This window comes from Manis pentadactyla, chromosome 8, assembly GCF_030020395.1.
Source record: "Manis pentadactyla isolate mManPen7 chromosome 8, mManPen7.hap1, whole genome shotgun sequence".
Lineage (NCBI taxonomy): Eukaryota > Metazoa > Chordata > Mammalia > Pholidota > Manidae > Manis > Manis pentadactyla.
This window is the reverse complement of record NC_080026.1, coordinates 1,606,489-1,625,057: the sequence shown is the minus strand read 5'-3', so window position 1 is coordinate 1,625,057 and position 18,569 is coordinate 1,606,489. Positions and strand designations below refer to the sequence as shown.

Genomic DNA, 18,569 nt, shown 5'->3' with positions numbered 1-18,569 from the left:
ATTTCGGGTGACCCCCGGCTCACACTGCCTGTCACTTTGGCTGGTGGGGGTCTCACTGGCAGCCACTTCTCAGTTCAGAGGTTCTTCCAAATGGTATTTTGTGGCATTCTTTTAAACAATTTCTGAACAAAATCTATACTGATAGTAACCTTCCCAATATTTTTTTTTTTGTAGTTTGAAGGCTGCAATATTGTATTTTATATCAGTATCAACTCACATGAGTAACTTTTCTATTCTGAATTAATAAACAGACAAATGGTTCCTAAAGTTTCTGGAAAAGCTTCCTTCTGATCTGCAGGTTTTGGAAAGGTTGAAACTAAGCATATCTGTGCTCCTTCGAGATGACCCATTGGTGATTTCATATTTGTATTGAGAGGGGAAGGCAAAGAGTCTTGCTAGAATTTTGTGATCACTGTGTCTTTTCAATATTTTTTTTCCAGATTTAGGAAAACTAGTAATGACACAGTTGAGTGTAAAATTTTACATCATGTATTGTGCACATAGGTGGAATATCTCCTACGTCATGTTGTGCGTTCTTAGTCATCATTCTAAAATGTACTGGTTACTTTTTTCAGTTGATTTCCCAAACTTTTATCCTAAAATAATGTTTTCTTTTTGTTCAGTTACTTCAATTGCTGCATTGCACGAACTGTTCTTTCTCAGCCTCACCACATGTGTCACTATCACGGCTGTGTTTCCAGGTGCCGTGTCCTGCCTGTCAGCCTTAGCGAGTCTTCGGGATGTGCTCTTCGCTTCTAAGCCAAACCCAGCTGTGCTCCCTGAATGTCTTCATGCACTGATTTCACTGTCTATGGTGCTGATGATCAGTTTTGCCTTCCTATTCTGACTGGCATATTTCATCACAGGGCCGATGTTGGTGATCCTGAATAGAGACTATGTATCACCTGGATGAGGTGGCCCGAAGGCCTTCAGTGCAGGGGCCACAGGGCTGGAGAGCCTGCTGCCGTTGGTTCACAGGCTCCCGAGACAGTGCTGACCCATATTATTGTGCTCCACACATGTCATGTTTTTTACAAACTGAAGATTGTGGCAATCCTGCATTGAGTGAATCTATCAGTGTCATTTTCCAACAGCAGCCGCTCACTTCGTGTCTCTGTACCACATTTTGGACATTCTAACAATATTGCAAACTTTTTCATTATGATTATATTTGTTATGGTGTCTGGGGTCAGTGAAAGCTCAGATGATGGTGATTTTTAGCAATAAAATATTTAATTGAGGTATGTACATCTCTTTTTTAGACATTATACTATTACATATTTAATGGACTACAGTTTAGTGTAAACATAAGTGATATGTACTGAGAAACAAAAGCATCAGTTTGACCCACTTTACTGTGATAGTCGCTTATTTCAGTGTCTGGAGCCAACCCAGGGGTGCCATGTATGGTGGTCACAGTGTGGGGAGGCCACTGCCCAGAGCCGCTATGACAAAGCCAGTTGCTTTTGGTTTCATTTTTCTTTTTAACTCTTGGCTCAAATAACACCATCTCAAGGGATGCCTACCCTGTGAACATAGCTAACATTGCTGCTTGTTTCCCCCGTATTTGAACTTCCAATCCCATTACCTAGATAGATTTTCATTCATTTTCCTGTAGCATTTGTCATCTTGTTATATTTATTGCTCATAATTTGTCCCTCCTGCTAAAATGCATCATGAGGGTAGCTTTCTTTGTTTTGTCATTGACATACTCCAAGCGCTTAAAATGATGTCTGATACAGAGCAGATGATGAATAAATACCAGTTGAATCTTTGGAATATTTCTCCTTTAAAAAATTTTCCCCAGGACACAAATACCATCTTATTCATTTTTGAATATTGAATGCCAGAGATATGATTCAAACATAAACAGACCCGACACATATTTGTTGAATTGCATCAAAGAAGAACACTAGCAATTTACTTTTTAAAACCGCTCTTGCCTTACTGGCCTACTTTCTGTCGATTCACCTGCTTCTTTTTCCTGTTCCTTGGCAAGTTGCAAAGTGTGCTTTTCATCGATCTGAGTGGTCAGCAGACCAGGTGTCAGACTGGGAGGTCTTGCTCACAGCCTCGGTGTCTCGGGCACACAGTCCACTGGTGGCCTCATGGCTTTGTGCACATCGCAGGTGGATTCCAGTGGGACCAATCCTGGGACACAGCTGCTTTGATGTTCCATGTATGAGGCCCCAGAAAGTGCCATTCTTGCTTCCTTTGATCTTATCTCCCTCTTTCGTCCGGTGTTGGCCTGTCTTTTTCACAATCTTTGATCTTGATTCCACGGCAAGGAGTTCATTCCCCTTTACCGGCTTTCTCTCCGGCCCCGTTTACATCTGGGAGCTTTCCTGCTCTGAAGATTCCTCTCGCTGTCAGACTCAGCTTTCAGATGCTTCTCAAGTTTCTCATGTGTGAATCTGTGTCTCACTTGTGCTCTGAGAGTCCACTGTGTGATGGAAGGGGTATGAGACAGGCTCCAAACAGCTATCTTCTTGTTCAGCCCGTGAACTTGGCCTGGCTTGGCGTCCATCACTGACCTTCAGCATGTAGCCAAAGATTGATGAATATATATCATTTCAAATGAGACCAGAAACCCCAGTTCTTGTGAAGTCTCTCAATTTTTAAATATGAGCCTGAGTTTAATAGTTAAAAAAAGGAAAGCGCCATAGAGGCCAGAGGCGATGGTGGCAGCTGGTATCTCTCCAGGGTCCCCACTGCACGGCTTCTGTTCTGCTTGGTGTGGTCCGTGACTCAGTGTGTAATGTCTTTGGATCTTCTGATCTTTATTACTTTACAAAGCGTATAGTGCATATGATGTCTTATTTCTGTCCTTACTTTAGGGTCCTTGCATATATTCTGTCCTTACTTATATTGAGGGGAGGTGATCGGTGACATTTCCGCCAAAAATTACCTCTTCTTTATTACCTCCATAATCTATTGTTTCATAAATTCCCAGCGTCCCTGATACCTGCAGGACGACTGTCCTATTTCTGTTTTGGTAGGAACAGAGGGGGCAGGAGACCTGCCAGACGCAGCCCCGCGCAGAATGCAGAAGCCCCGATTGCCGCAGCCTCCGGAGGGCTGTTCACCAGGGGCTGTTCAGACGCCCTTTGGGCATCGAGGGTGCTGCTCCTGGCCCGCGTCTCGTGGCCAGAAGGATCTAGGGGGTGGCTGCCCGGAGCTGGGCTCAGACCCTGCTGCTGCCCCTCGGGAGCTCCTGGGGACTGGGTCGGGGATCCGTGAGGCCCTCTCACCTGCGTCTCAGGTCTGGATGCAGGATACAGGCTTCTCCCTCAGAGGGCTGCCTGCTTTAGGGGGAAAACAAAATCCAAAGCGCCACACAGAAGAGAAGCTCTTCTTTCTCCGTCCACATTGTCCACCTTATTTCCACTTTGCATCTACTCATTTTCCTTTTCCTTATTTTACTTTCTTCCATTTACTTTCCTTCGTGTATGCCTTCTGCTTAGCCTTGTAGCTGAGTTTCCAAAGAAAAAAGGATCGATAGCAATCACACCGCCACATGATCTAGACAAGAATTTCTCCAGGATCTGTAGTTATTTTTATCACCAAATAAATAGTTGTGCTGGGTCTGGCCAGTCCATTAATCATGGCTGAGCTCTAAGAGGAGCATCCATTACACAATGTGAGGGTGGCAGAAAGGGGTGGTCCCTTTTGGGCCTGGGGACCTACTGAACTTACGGGAAGGAAAGTTGAGCATGAGTTGTTATCTTTATGATTCACAGAAACTTCTTTCATTTCTTAACAAATATTTATTGAGTTTGTATTATGTACCAGACATAATTCTACAGCAATAAATCATGGTAAAAAAAGAAAATCACCCTTCTGATGACCTTAAATTCCATGGCTGGAGTGGGGATGATGAGTCAGACAATAAAAAATCAGTGAATGGAATAACTTATTATAACATGTGTTGTTGAAAATAACTGAGTAAAAATAAATCAGAGGATCCAACTTCAGAAGCAATATAATAAACATCTCTGAAGTCATGTATTACTTCTATTGCCTCAGTTTCTTCTTAAAATAGTCTTGTGCATGTGGAACATAATCCGAAAGTTTAACATACAGCAAAAAATCAGGCTTCCTTCTTCATTGATCCTGCTTTTCTTATTAGCCCTGCCAATCTCTTTAGTGTCCTTCCAGAGGTTTCTGTGCATCCACATGCTCTTAGTTCTAAACATTCTTCTCGTTTTAGACGCAGAGCCTGTTAACACTTCACTGCCCGCTGATCCTTCCTTCCAGGTAGTGATCCGTGTTGGCGGTCCTGCACTGGAGCAGGCGGGGCAGCCGCATTTTCTAGGGGTGCATGTGCTTCCAAGGGATTTGTCAAGCGCCCACACAGAACAAGGCGGGCCCAAGGCCATGGCCTGACTCACCTGCTGGCAAAAGGAACAGCTGAATGCTGCTGCAGCCCGGGCTGCTGCCCCGCAGCCAGGGGGATGATGGACAGATGACACAGGGGGGCTGTGGGATCCCTGTGGCTGCAGGTCAGCTCCAGGCGGCAGCTCCACGCCGAAAGGGCAGCGCACATGGCCACAGAGAGGACTTGGGAGGACAGCCTCCATGGGGCAGGGAGGTGATGGGGGATGGCCGAGGGCCCCTGCCAGCAGGCCTCCATCCTCTTGTTTTTGGGAAGATCACCTGCATCCTGTCAGGACTCAGGCAGGCTTCAGGCTTCAGCTGCTGGACTGTGTGGACAGGGCAGGGCCTGCAGAGCACCTGGCCGGGCTGATGCCCTCTGGGGCTTAGCAGACTTTTTAATGAGCATCTCCTCGATGGATTTGTGGGGAAATTTCCAGTCTTCACTGTTCCTAACATATACCCCATTGCAGGAATTAGCTTATAATTATAGAATAAATTGCTAAAAACAGAATTGTGATAAAGAACTCGGTTCCGACTTTGAACATGCTGTCCTTGTGCCGTGTTAGTTACAGCCCGACCAACAGTGTACGAAACACTTCTGGTTTCTTCATATCCACGCCAACATTATAGAGTCCCTGGTCTTTGTAATGTACAGCAAAAATATGATTGTGGCATGAATTTGCATTCTTTTATTTATGTGTGAGGTTGAATATCTTTTCATGTAGTTGAGAACAATTTGTGTTCTTTACCAATTTCTCCACTGAGTTACCTTTTAAAATTATTTGTAGGAGTTTTTTATTTGTTAATTATATTTTGAGGTACTATTCCACATTATTTGGGGCAAGGCAGTATCGTTATATATGTATTATTTTGTAGAAGGTCATGTGGATTTTTTTTCAAATATAATATGGACATTTTTCATATATTTTATCTCCCGGTTTCTGAAATTTATGTCAGACTTAGAAGGAGTTCCCAGTCTTCAATTATAAAAATACTATATCAGATATTCTTTATAACTTTGATAAAACTTATGTTTGGAGATATATGTATACACATGTATTTTTAAATGCTTAGATTTACTTTAATCTAGTTTTCTCTAAGAATTGTTAGTAAATATATTTTTTGTAGAATGCCTTTTCAGTATTATGACACAAAAACTTGCAAATCATGTATTTTTACAGTATGTTTTTAATGATTTTGGTGCTCATCAGATGTCTATGTAGGTCAAGATTCCTGAGTGCACTTGACAAGAGAAGACTTCTCAGATTACAAGGATCTCACGGAAAGGGACCCCACTAAGATCCTAAAGGTACCCCTTTCTAAAGCCTTCCTGTCTAGGCCAGAGTGAGTGAATTGTTAGCATCTTTTCCACAGGCATTTGGAGAAAATCGCACAGGCTGGGTGAAGTGAACTGGGAGGGCATCCCCATGAGAAAGAAGCACAGGATCCACATTCCTTCTCCTTTTTACTTGTTTGGTTGGATAATCTATGAGCCCTGGTCTGAGTTGCCTTCTAGGTGGGAGGACGAGCAGGCGACAGCCATGCCTCAGTGTGTCCAGTTTCCCCCTAGATGCCTCCTAGAGGGCTTTACGGTGCCTGGTTGAAATCCTTAAGGTGGGATACGATGGAGGGATGAAAGTTACCGTATTTTCTTGCCACATATTACATACAATGCTAACATGTGAAGAGGAGCGTAGATTTCCACAGCTCAGTGAACCCTGATGGGAGACCTGGCAGCGCCCAGCTCTGGAGGGGCAGTCTTGGGATGCAGGGGCTGGCACTCTGTCACCCCTCTAGTAGGCATCCAGGGTGCTCACGTGTAGACCTGGTCCGTGGTTGAAGTCAGATCAATGACCTAGGTTCTGATTGATGCACAACGTTGTTATAAAATAAACTTTAAACCTAGATATGTTATTTAGCCCCATTTCTTCCAGTAGGATGATGATACTGCTTCTGGGTATCAGAGTTTTCATTCTCCAGGTTTACACCACTGCTTGTGGTTAAGTGGTGATTAGAACACAGGACCCCTGCCTGCCCCAGTGCTACATCTCCACACAGCCATTAAGGCGAATCTTCAGTGGCTGAAGGGCTCCAGGGCTGGAGATGTCTCCCGGCATGACCACTTTAGTTTCCCAGCATCACCAGCATCTTAACAGCACTGTCTGTCCTCGTCTATGGTCCCTGGAGCAAGCTGGCTGCACACTGTGGGAGGGGCTTGGATTCTTGGAAGCTGAGTTTGATGCGGAGGCACACTTTGAGGTGCTTCGATCCTAGAAAACACTCCCTATGAGGCACAGTGAAATGCAGGCATTTCCTGAAGGAAGTTGTTCCAGTTCCATAAGTTGAGTGACGTCACTGGATTTCCTTTTCCTAAATGACGTTCACACTGATGCCACTAGCTGAGATCCCAAGCGATTCTCTACACACAGGAACCCAGACAGGAGGGCACAGGCTTGGAAATAAACTCCAAATCAGGCAACTGGATGAGTTTAGACCCTCTCTTAGACCAGAAAGGTATTTGGAAAAATGGTGAACCTTAAAGGTGAGTTTGTGTTTTCTGATGTCCTCAAGTTCCTAAATGACAGATCTTAGCTTTAAGTTAATTCTAATGTTGTGCATATTCTTTGTTTATATTTCAGTCTCTTAAACAACATTGACAAGGAATAGTGGTCGATATTCATAGATTTCCAGTTATCAGCAACTCAAAAAATCCTACTTGCTATTTTTCTGAGTCAAGGGGTGACAAATTGTCTTTTGAAGTTAATGGGTGGTATATCTTAGCAACAGGATGCTAAACAAGTCAGGATCAAAAGAGACCTTCATTACAGCTCATGCCACTGATGGGGAAAATGAGTCAGATCCTAATTTTTTAATTTTTCATCTCCCCTCCACTGTCCTACTGTGTGTCCCACTGGTGATTGGCTCTGTCCCCAACAGAGCCTCCTGCCATCTGCCCAACATGCCTGCCTGTCACCTGCCCGTGGGTCCCAGCGACTCGGTAGTGGGTCTAAAGTGGGGTGTGCAGACGTTAGAGTGCGTCGGTCACCTGCTAGATTTCTAAGGGCAGACTTCTGGGCCCTTCTCCCTGAGATTCTGATTCAGTAAGTCTAGGTGGGACCTGAATATTTTCATTTTTAAAGAATCTCAGGGCAGGCTAATGGGGCTGGCTCCTGAAACACACATTGAGAAGTACCAGACAAAAACATAACCTGGCCGGGCTGCTCTCCTGCAAAACGTCCATTAGTGGCTCCTCGTCCCCGATGTCTAAGTTCCCCAGTGTGGCTCACATGGCCCAGCACCACCTGGGTCGCCCAGAATTGATGTTTTCTCTCTCACCATCCCTGCCTCAGACAGTACGTTCTCACAGTTCACAGCCTGGCTGTTCAGGATGTGACCCATGTTCACATGTGTGTGTACAAACAAAATTACTTTACTGATCTACACATTCTAGATACTGTTTACAAATACTAGTAACATGTACATAGTCCTGTTGTAAATTCCATGACTACCGGATTCTTGTAGAAAGTGTTGGCTGGTTTTTACTGAGGTCTTTTACCTGCTATCACCTACAGATCCTGTCAGATATTCATTTTTCATTTTGTATTTTTATCAAGCCTGCACAAACGTAAAAATATTTTTGACAACCAAGCTGGAGGAAAATAGGTTCCAAGCCAGACTTGGCCCATAGGCTGTAGTTTGCCCATGCCTGGTCAGCAATCAACAAAACAAATCAAACCCTAATACACAGTATTTGCCCACAGTCGTGGCAACGATGTTCCCATCGTGGTGGGCTTCAGATGTCGCAAAGAGACCCCTGCATGGAGCTGGGGCGATGCACCCTGCAGCTGCTCGGTGTGGAGTCCCTACCGCACAGACATGGAAGAGGTGGAAACCCTCCACAGTGTGTGAGTAGGAGACAGGCGGGCATTGGGTGATACATGATGGAGGCATGACAGGTTCATGGGTTGCAGCTATTATAGTAAAATAACAGGAATCAATGAATGCATCACTTTTAAGAATACTTCCCTGAACTGTACAGTTCTGTAACTTTATTTTCAATCATGGCGGAGCATACCAGCCAGTCCACAAAGTCCCTGAAAACCCACCAGCTGGCCCCTACACACCACCACCGGCCCTGAGTGAGCCGCACATGCGGGGCTATGGCAGCGGGCGCCCTGTGGCGCCCCAGGGCCCGGCCTGCCTTCCACGCCTTCCCCATCGGGCTCAGCACTCCTTTTCTTTGTGCTGCGGGTCCCTGCTGACGGCAGCCACCCTGTGTCCGGGTGGCCCGAGGGCCTCTTCCCAGCACCCCTGCACCGCCGGTGGCCCTCCCCGGGGACCTCCCGCCTCCGTGCACAGGAGCAGCTTCTCCCAGCCTGCCTCTGCTATCGGACGGTGAGCTGCAGCTCAGGGCCCTGCCTCTGTCCTCTCTATTTGTTTGCCTAGGACAGAGCCTGGTATGCAGTGGGGGCACAGTACATGCTCCTTGAACCGAAGTGCTGGCAGGGGTGGGTAACTCTCGGCTGCCAGCCTGAGGAACTCCAGGCAAGCTTCCTGTGTCGTAGACAGGGGGCATCCCCCGCCTCTTCCGCAGGATAGCAACTGCTCATACAGGTTGTCAGACGTGTGGGGAATAAAGGCTGAAAACAGCCTTTATTTTATATATATACAATATGTATGCAGATGTTAGATTCCTTTGGATCATGTTTATAATGTCTTATTTATCATGGTATAACTGACATAAAGCATTATATGAGCATAAGTTCTATATTTTTCATTACCCCAGCTAACTGAAGATGATTTACAAAAAGAGAATGACCAAGTGTAGCCAGGATACATGGAGACCACACGCAGAAGACACCTGGCCGGTGCCCAAGGACCTGCTGGTTTCACAATGCACACAGAGAGTTAATGGCTCAAGGGCTGCCACCAGGACTCACTGAATTCTCCCCAAGCTCCCTGCTCAGATGCCCCCGGACATCCCCGGTTGGCTGCCTGCACCTGGACGGACGGCAAGATACACTCAGGGTCACAATAATGAGGCCCCACGTCCTGTCCAACTGATCTTTTGTTTATTCATCTTCCTAGAGCTGAGCAGGGCCTGCAGACCCGCGGGGAGTCAGCTCACCTCGTAGTCGATGTCCAAGGCGTCCGCCTCACCCTTGGTCCGCAGGTGCAGCGTGTGCTTGTCCACCGTGAAGTTCACCTGCTTGCCCGCCCGCTCGATGAGGACCGAGTGCCAGTGCTGGTCATCCAGGACGCTGCCCAGGGTGGCCGAGGGCGGGCTGCTGCCGAGGCGAGCTTTGCTGTCATCTGTGAAGGGCAGAGAAGACGGGATGGTGTCTGCGCCCAAGGGCTGCAGCACGGAAATGTCCCGCACAGCAGGCCCGCTCCGTGCATCCTGGAGATAGAGGACCAGCATCTCTCTGCAGAGCAGGGCATGCTGGGCTTGGAAAGACATTCCAAGTTCTGCCCACAGATTCTAGGACCACATCCTAGGCCAGCTGGTAGACACGCCCCCTCTGGCCAGGCAATGAGACGTTTGCAGGACTTGAACAATAATAAAAGGAATAGGACCCCGAGTCTCAGCGAGGGGAAGTGCGCCCCAGAGGTGCGATCAGGGTTCACATCCAGGTCCTCCTGGCCCTCTTCACTGTGACGGTGGGCTCTCTGTGCCCGACCTGAGCGTGAGGACGTCCCCCTGGGCACGTGAGTGATTCAGGAGGAGACGTGCATTTCCTAATGCTTTTCCCTCCCGCCTGCCCTTCAGTTACAGGGAAGTTCCTGCAGATGCCCTTTTGTCCAAAAGATCACAGCTTTTTTTTTTCCTGAAGAATGCTTCAGATTCGGCAAAATGAACATTTAAATGAAACTAATTAAGATTTATATATAAACTTGCAATTTTTCAAATTTTTAGTATTTGGTGTCCTTAGTCACTGAGAGATAAATGTCCCTCCTCTCCTAAAATACGTCTGACAAGGACGGCTGCCCCAGCCTGCTCCTCGGCGGGCACCGAGGGGGGCGAGCTGCCTCTCCCTGTGGGCCGCGTGCTGCGCCTCCGCCGTGGCCCCAGGTCACACCTCCTGTCCCCGCGTCACACCCGTGGCTTCGGTGGGGTCGGGGCATCAGAGTGTCGTGACTGTAAAATGGGAACAGTGAGCTCGGAGCGGAGGGATCTCGCTGATGTCTGCACTGCTCACTCACTCCCCAGTTCTGAGACCTCACAAGCTGTCAAATTATGATCACGAATGAACGGATCCTCTTCCTTCTTCCCCCCCCCCTCCCTCCCTGCACCCCTCCCTCCCTCCTGTCCTTCCCGAGAAGGCACCGCTGTCTACGGGTTACGGTGACAGCAGGTGACAGGGAAATGCAGGGGACAGAGCTGACGGGGGCACTCCGCTTATCAGACATTTTGAAAAAAATACACCATATTTCAGTTTGTTTTCTTAGGACAGATTTCCAGAAGTTAGGTTACTAGGTAAAAATTAAGACTTTTTTTAAGTTCCTCAATATTTCCTGATGAATGTTTTTTGAAAACATCGAAATATCTCATTTCCATCATTTTGAAAGAGAGAAAAATATTTGAATAAACTTGGGCGGGATCATTATACAGAATACTATATGCAACTAAATGATATTGAAGAAGTGCTTACATGCATTTCAAGTCTGCTCAGTAATGATAGCCATTTTTTGATAAAATGAAAAAGTAATATTTAATAAAAAGGATTTCAATAATTTATGCCTTATTGATTTGAAATATATAAAAGCAGATAGGAAATATAAATATAGATTGAACTAAGACTATGAAAAATAAACAGATTAGTACATGAGGTGAGCACCTTACGTATGTCCTTTTGAGTTACTCCCGAGCACAGGGCTGCAGAAACCTCCCTCTCGGGTAAGCCCTGGGACACAGCCAAGGACACGCAGGGCTGGAGACGACCCAGCTCTACTGGGCCACAAAGCTAATATTCTCACCACTGCACCATAACAAAATCACGTCCCCACTCACACCCGTTTCTTGTGCTGACCATCTGTAGACCCCCGTACACATGTGTAAGCTATGGAGACTGTAGAAATGGAGGGTCTCGGAAGAATTTAATGGATTAGAAAGCAGAGAGCTGTAGAAAGGAAAAACGAAAATGAAACACCTCCGTGAGAGGGCAGGATGCAGAATGAGAAGGCATGGCTGGCCTCCACGGCCTCTCCTACACCATAAAGAGCCTCCTTTGGCGATACGAGGGCCGTTGAATGTTCCCCTAAATACCCAAGAGAGACCTTCTGAAGATAACAAGCAACTAACAAGAAGCCACGTGATTCCAGTGTGCTTCACCTCAAACTAGAGGAAATCCTTGTGCATCACTATAGCAATGAAATATATGTCTTTAGTTGTTGGGAAATCTATACATTTTATTCAACAAAATATTGTCCAGGCTTAGGGGTCCTTGACAAAGTCTGGCCCCTAATTTGTACCACCTTCTATGGCTTTGCTGCCTTAATGTGTGTGGTTTTGATGACACATTATTATATATTTTGATTAATATTATAAAATAGAAAAGTAAATAGAAATAATTGTATTACCAGCTGGGAGCTCCTTGAAAGAGGGACCAGTATATCTAACTCATCACCACCAATGCCTCGCTTGGTGTCGGAATTAATGTACTGGTTCAACAAATTCTCACTGCATAAGTGGCAAGACTTATGAGAAAAGTGGTACACGTGATCCCACGTTGTCTGAAGAGCCTGTCTTCCTATTCTTTTTACTATAAAATCCAGATAACTCGAGGTTAACCCATGAAGAGTTTCTGGACCCCTCTTTCCCATCCTGATCTCTTCATCCCCACAATTTAACACAGGAATGTCAGCTTCCTGAAACTTAACATGTAATTGTTTTGTGGGGATTTATATCATTTTAATTATAAACGTCAGGACCCTGGGGTAGGATTGGAGGGGGCTCTAGTCCCAGGTCTATAGTCATGCAACCCTGTGACCTTGAGCAACTCACAGAGCATCACTGACACCAGTTTCTTCATCTTTAAAATGGGTGTGAATAGTTTGTAGGCTTTTCACATGATTTAAATGGAATACATATTTTCCTAACACACTGTGTAAGTACAGACTCTCTAAAGATGGCAACTTTTAAAAAATCTTCCACAGAATTTAGTACAAGTTTAGAAATATGATACGTATTTTACAAATACATGTGGGTTGGCTTACTCAAATATCAGAATTTCAAAACAGCTAAAGTAAATGTCCACTTGACTTTTTGGAGAATGTTGCAAAGCCTTCCCTAAAATCTCAAGACATCCCAAAGAGTTGGTTACACAATCAACATTTGGCCTCTGAGCGCTGTGCTCGTCATCCCAAGGACGCTGTGCTCAGCCCCCAAGGACACTGCTCTGTGCGTGTCCGTGGTGCTGAAGGACTATTACACTATTCCTGCAGCACTTGACTGGTAGTGGGACAAGCACTGGCCACTTCGAGTGCACTGTGCTCTCGTAAGGATGGGTGACCGGTGTGTCTTGTTCAGTTCTTCCAACCATTCCACAGTCATGTAATACCTCTGCTTTTTGATTCTCCCACCTGCATGCATGGGTTCCTGCCTTTGGAATTCCACAGAGGGCAACCTGCCACGGGATCTGAACGAGGTGTGCACAAAGTAGGAAGAAGAATTTTTTATAATCTCTGTATGGATTAAGAGATGAAATCTCTTTCCCATTAGCAGTTCTAGAAAAACCATCACTTTACAGTAAGAAAGTGGTCAAAGGGCACCATCCAGTTAGATTTCATCACAGAATGGACCTGACCGCATCGGCCACGGCGGGGGCAGCTAGGTGATGTCAGGGTCAGCAAAGACCACTGCTGGGAAAGAACCGTGCCCTCCGTCCCCAAGGGCCGTCCTCAGCAGCTGGCCGTGGCACTGAAGCCTTCCTGACCCTTACCCTGAGTATGTGAATTGCAAAGTCACAGATTAGGTAAGGAACGTCCCCTGAGGAACAGTGAGGAAGGGAACCCTGGCAGAGCACACGGGGGCTGGAAGGCGGAGCGTCCTCCCCCGCCGGCCCAGCCCCCTCTTCAACGCATTAACTCACTCAAATATGTAAATTTTCAGATTCTTTCTCCCTCCCTCCTTCCTTCTCCCTTTCTCTCTCCTTCCTTCATTTATAAAGAGAAAAATGGGTAATATGAACTCTTTTCACTTTGGATACGGTGTGGCAACTGGGAAAGAACATGCATTTACACTATATATACAATTTTCATGTAAATAATTAAGAAGAAACTTGAAAAATATAACAAAATTTTAATAGGGGGGATGAATGGTTTGTAAAATTTCAATTGATTTTTTTTTCCTTTCTTCTTTAGGTTTTCTAAGGCTGATATGTGTTTTATAATTTTGAAATAATAGCAAACCTGGTTAAATATAAGTAGATTTTAATAGTGATTGGGTAGATAAGTAGGCAGATAAATAAACAGGTAAATAATAGCCATTAGCTTGTAGCTCTCCCTACCTACCGATATTACTTTGTTTCAAAGAATACCACCTGTGGTTTAACCTTTGCAAAATATAGTATCTTTCTTTTCTAACCTGGATAAAGGAACTATGTCCCTGAGGTTGGGCTCCAGTGCCTCCCGCCTGATACACTGGGAGGGGAGGGAACGGCGGCCTTCTGGCAGAGGTGCTCCCCACAGCCCACGGGGGGGAGAGGCCTGGACCTACCCAGGCTGAGGCGCAGGGCGAGCCTCCCCTTCTGGAGCTCCAGGCTGATGTGGTCTCCATGCTGGCCTTCCCCGTGGAACAGGACCCCGTCTCCCTGCATGCTCTTGAACCTCAGAGAGATCACGTCCTTGAGGGTGCTCATCAGCTTCTGGCTGAACCGGTACAGAAGGGAGCTTCGGCCATCGAAGTCGGCAACGTCCGATTCTGGGGAGAGAGAGGGAGGGAGAGGGGGAAGCGGACACACTCGTGACTGCCCCCGCCTCCTGTCCTCGCTGTCCGGTCCAGAGAAGGTCTCATCGCACAGGGAGGCATGTAGGCGCGACCCAACCTAACTAGACCAGGGGATCGTTCCTTTACACGCAGCCACCACGCACTGAGTCTCAGGGAGCCCGTCATTGGTCTTGAAGTAAAAGCTCTCATTAGTGGTATGTCATGTTCTGCCCACAGGGACAGGGTGAGAATTTCACAAGTACCTACGTCAGATACCTGGATGTAATGATCTCACGTGATTGATCTTCCTGATTAATTTGCTTCTGAGACTTGGAGCCATTTGACCCCCTCATCTCAGGCTCAAGGTTAGAGATGAAAACTACAGTTTATTATTCCAACTCTGGCTGAATAACACTGTCTTCCTAGAGCCTTACGGAGAAGGATTCCGAGGTCTCCCCAGGGCTCAGGGGGAAGGACACAGAGTGAAGGAAGATTTGCTGTTTGGACAGAGAAGGCGAACTTATTACCATCTAAGCCTTATCTCCTGCTGGTGATATATATTTAGTTTTTATACACAAAAATGTTCACTCATGATTGTCAAAGAGAAGAGAGAGGTCATTTTCACGATTTAGATACGTATATGGTAGATGTGCATAAACATGACTAGAAACTTGCTGCGAAAAAGTTAATAGGGATTCTCGCCTCATCCAAGAATATATACAGATGGAAAATAAGTATGAGAAGACGATCCACATCACATGTGATCAAGGAAGTGCAAACGGAAACGGCAGAGGTGCCGCTGCACACCTGTTAAGCTGGGCTGAGCCTGAAACACTGGCGCACCGGATGCCAGCAAGGATGTGGGCAACGGGAGCCCTCGTTCGCTGCCGGTGGGGGTGCGAAATGCTGCCGCCACTGTGGAAGACATTTTGCTTTGTTTTTTTTAACAAAACTGAACACACTCATACTTATTCAGCAACCTCATTCCATGACATTCACCCAAAGGAGTTGGAAGCTTATGACGACATGAAAATCTGCACATGGATGTTGATAGCAGCTTTATTCATAGTTGTCAAATCTTATAAGTAACAAAGATGCCCTTCAGTAGGTGGATGGATAAACTATGGTATATCACACAATGATATATTATTCAACACTAAAAAGAAATGAGCTAACGAGAAACTTACATGCATAGGACTAAGTGAGAAAACGCCATCTGGGAAGACCACTGTGTGATTCCAACTGTATGACATTCCAGAAAAGACAAAATTACGGGGGCAGCAAAAAAGATCAGTGTTTTCTGGGGATTGGAAAGGAGGACAGGATGAACAGGCAGAGTACAGAGGATTTCTAGGGCAGCGAAATGCTGATTCTGTAATGTGGGGCTCACATCATTCATATTTGTCTACACCCACTGAAAATGCATCACCAATAGTGAAACATGATGTAAATTATGAGCTTGGGGTGACTGTCACATGTCAATACTCAGCCATCAATTGTAGTAAATGTCCCACCTGGTGGGGGATATTGACAATGTGGGGAGGGGGCTATGCATGTGTGGGGACAGCAGGGACATGGGAAATCTCTGCATCTTCCTCCTAATTTTGCTATGAACCTGAAAATGCTTTAAAAAATTGAGTCTTTAAAAATAAGTTAACAGGGACTTTAGGTAGGAGGTGTTATTTTAGGTTATTTTCACATTATTTTTCCTGTTTTTAATTATACAAACTTTTACAAAGAACTTTTATTACTTTTCTAATGGAACACATTAAGACTATTTAATATAACTTGAAGCAGATTCATTATATCCCATTGTTGTGGGTGGGACGGTGGTGAATGGGTGTATGGAGAGATGGGATTAGTCTTATTTAAAATCAAGCACACAGGAAAACTCAATTTTTCATTATTCACCAAGCAATTAAAATCCTCAGCTTGAGCACACACAATGATACATTAAGTTTTTTGTTTTGCTTTATCCAAGGATTTAGAAATATCCTTTGTAAAGCAGAAATTCTGAAATGAAAATAAAAATGAAATCATACTTTTACTGTAATTAGTTTTCAATTGCAATTTCACAATTTGTTCTGGTGGAATAAAGTGATTCTAACCAAAAGGTTGCTGATGACTCCCTAGACACCAAAAGAAACAGTCTTCATAGAGACAGATTTCCCAAACCCTAGCCCTCTCGGACCCTCCCCACACTACCCCTTCCCTGTCCCTACATCTGTCCCCTCAACTGGACTCCACCCATTCCAGGTGCAGGCTGTGGCCACCGGCCATCATCAATCTTGGAATACTGAGGGTCATCGTGTAGACAAGGCCATGGACTTTAAACTATGATAGCCTGTTAGTGGGGTCGCCTCGGGCCACTCACCTCCCCAAGCCTCAAGGTCCTCATCTGGGAATGGCATGGTGGACAACCTTCAGGGAGCAGCGCCATGCAGACTACATGTGCTAATGCAGATAAAGTGATGATCTGATAATTGGACAAGGCGAGGCCCTCATGCCGCCACACGTGTGCTAAATCAGTAATGGGGAGCAGGAGTATCAGCAGCGATTTGGGGAACCAGAGGGCCTTGTGTTCTCATGTTCACTCGGGCAGCTGACACACCACCTTCTCACCCAAAATGATGCAAGGGCACCTCCTGGCTCAAGGAGTCCCTGCAGGAGATGCTGCTGCCCCCCGCCTCCCCATTCCCTGTTCTGCCATATTGCAGCTTCCCCGGCTCTAGCTGGGTCTCCCGTGTACAGGGCACATGCATTATGTGTGCTGTCTTCTGATCACCCATCTGCCCCGGTGCAGGACTCCCGGCCAGGACCTTAGGAGCATTTGTGCTGAGGGAACACAGCCCGTGGCATGTACAGTCCGTGGACAGCGGTACTAAGATGGCATGGTACGAACTAAATAGGGCAACACAAAGCCAGAACGCTTCACCTGTCTGTGGGAGGGCAGCGAATGCTTCTGTGAGTACGCAGGGAACTTGTTAGTGCCTGAAGACCCGGCTGGGGCCATGGGCCTCCGTCTGCAGGGCCCGTGCCGCATCTCCTGCAGGCCCTGCCCTCTGTCCCCTCTCAACCCACACGGCCTTGCGATCTCCATTCCATTCCCACAAAGTCTAGCTAACCCAGTGACGGAATGGAGCCTATGAGTGCTGATGGCTAAGTTACCTCTAAGACAACACCTTTCCACGTTGCCAACCCCTGGGCAGTCAGTGAACCAGACACAACACACCTTGGACGTCTGACAGGCCTGGGGCTCTAGTCTGCTCTGCTGCTGCCTAGCTGGAGGACTTGAGGCAACTGTCCTGACCTCTCTGAACTCAGTGTTCCTGACTGTACAGCAGGGCTGAGGGAAACTGTCCTACAAGTCACCGTGAGAACACGACCACACCTGGAAACAGGCAGGCGCTCAACAGCGTTCCGCTCCCTCGTCCCGACACTAATCTGAAGGAGTGACTGACCGGTGAGCTAAAGCCCAGAGTAAAGATGCCAGGGGAGCATGGTGGGATGGAAATCTGGGGTCAGGCCACCTCATTCCCCACCCGCCAGTCTTAGAGTGACCTCATCACGGCCTCCACTCCTCTGACCTGTTCTCTCCTCTTCACCAAACACAAGTAGCGCCACTGTTGTCAAAGCCCTCCCCGATCTCCCTTTGCACTGAGAGTCCACCGCCGGGTCCTCGCGTGCTCTGTTCCGTCCACCTCCCGCCTCCTCCTCCGGGACCCTGGCCGGCACTGAGCAGCAGTTCCATCAGCACGTGTGTGTGGTGCACCTGATGCCCATGGGGCCAGGCGGGGGCTGGGGTGGAGACCGCGGGCACAGCGTGCCCCTGCCTGGGATGCTGGGGGACTTCCTGCAGGCACTCACCCTCCTGCCCTGCCAAGAGCACTCCCTTGCTGTTCCTCTTCACAACGAGGACACGCGGGACAAGAGGTGGCGACGCAGCAGCCAACACATGGCTGAGCCAGGTCCCACCCACACCAGGCTGCCAGGCTCGCCAGGGGCCGCTCCACACTCAGATGGCCAGCGACCCCAGGGGCTTGGCCTTGCCCCTTACAGTCTCCTCCTCTGCTCAGCCTCCCGCTGCCCGCCCCAGCCTGCCTCCCACGTGGCCTTTGCTCCTGGTTTGTGTCAGCCCAGCTGTGCAGCGAAACAGGGTGTCCCTGGGGGCAGGGGCCAAAATGCTCCAACGGCCCCCTTAGCTCAGGGCAGCACCAGGCCCGAAAGCTCCTGCCATCCAGGACACCTGTGAATCAAAGAGTGA

The 18,569-nt window shown here is 47.1% G+C and overlaps 1 protein-coding gene across 5 annotated transcripts in view; it reads right to left on the bottom strand.

Moving 5' to 3' along the window:
• The window catches only part of CNTNAP5 (contactin associated protein family member 5), a 628,981-nt gene that overhangs the window by 316,148 nt on the left and 294,264 nt on the right, over nt 1-18,569 (bottom strand). For all 5 annotated transcript variants that reach the window (XM_036884000.2, XM_036884003.2, XM_036884001.2 and 2 more), the window contains exons 5-6: nt 14,096-14,299; nt 9,506-9,690 (exon numbers count right to left, since the gene is read on the bottom strand). In XM_036884000.2, coding sequence (XP_036739895.2) covers nt 9,506-9,690; nt 14,096-14,299 — 389 coding nt within the window. The remainder of the gene's footprint in view (nt 1-9,505; nt 9,691-14,095; nt 14,300-18,569) is intronic.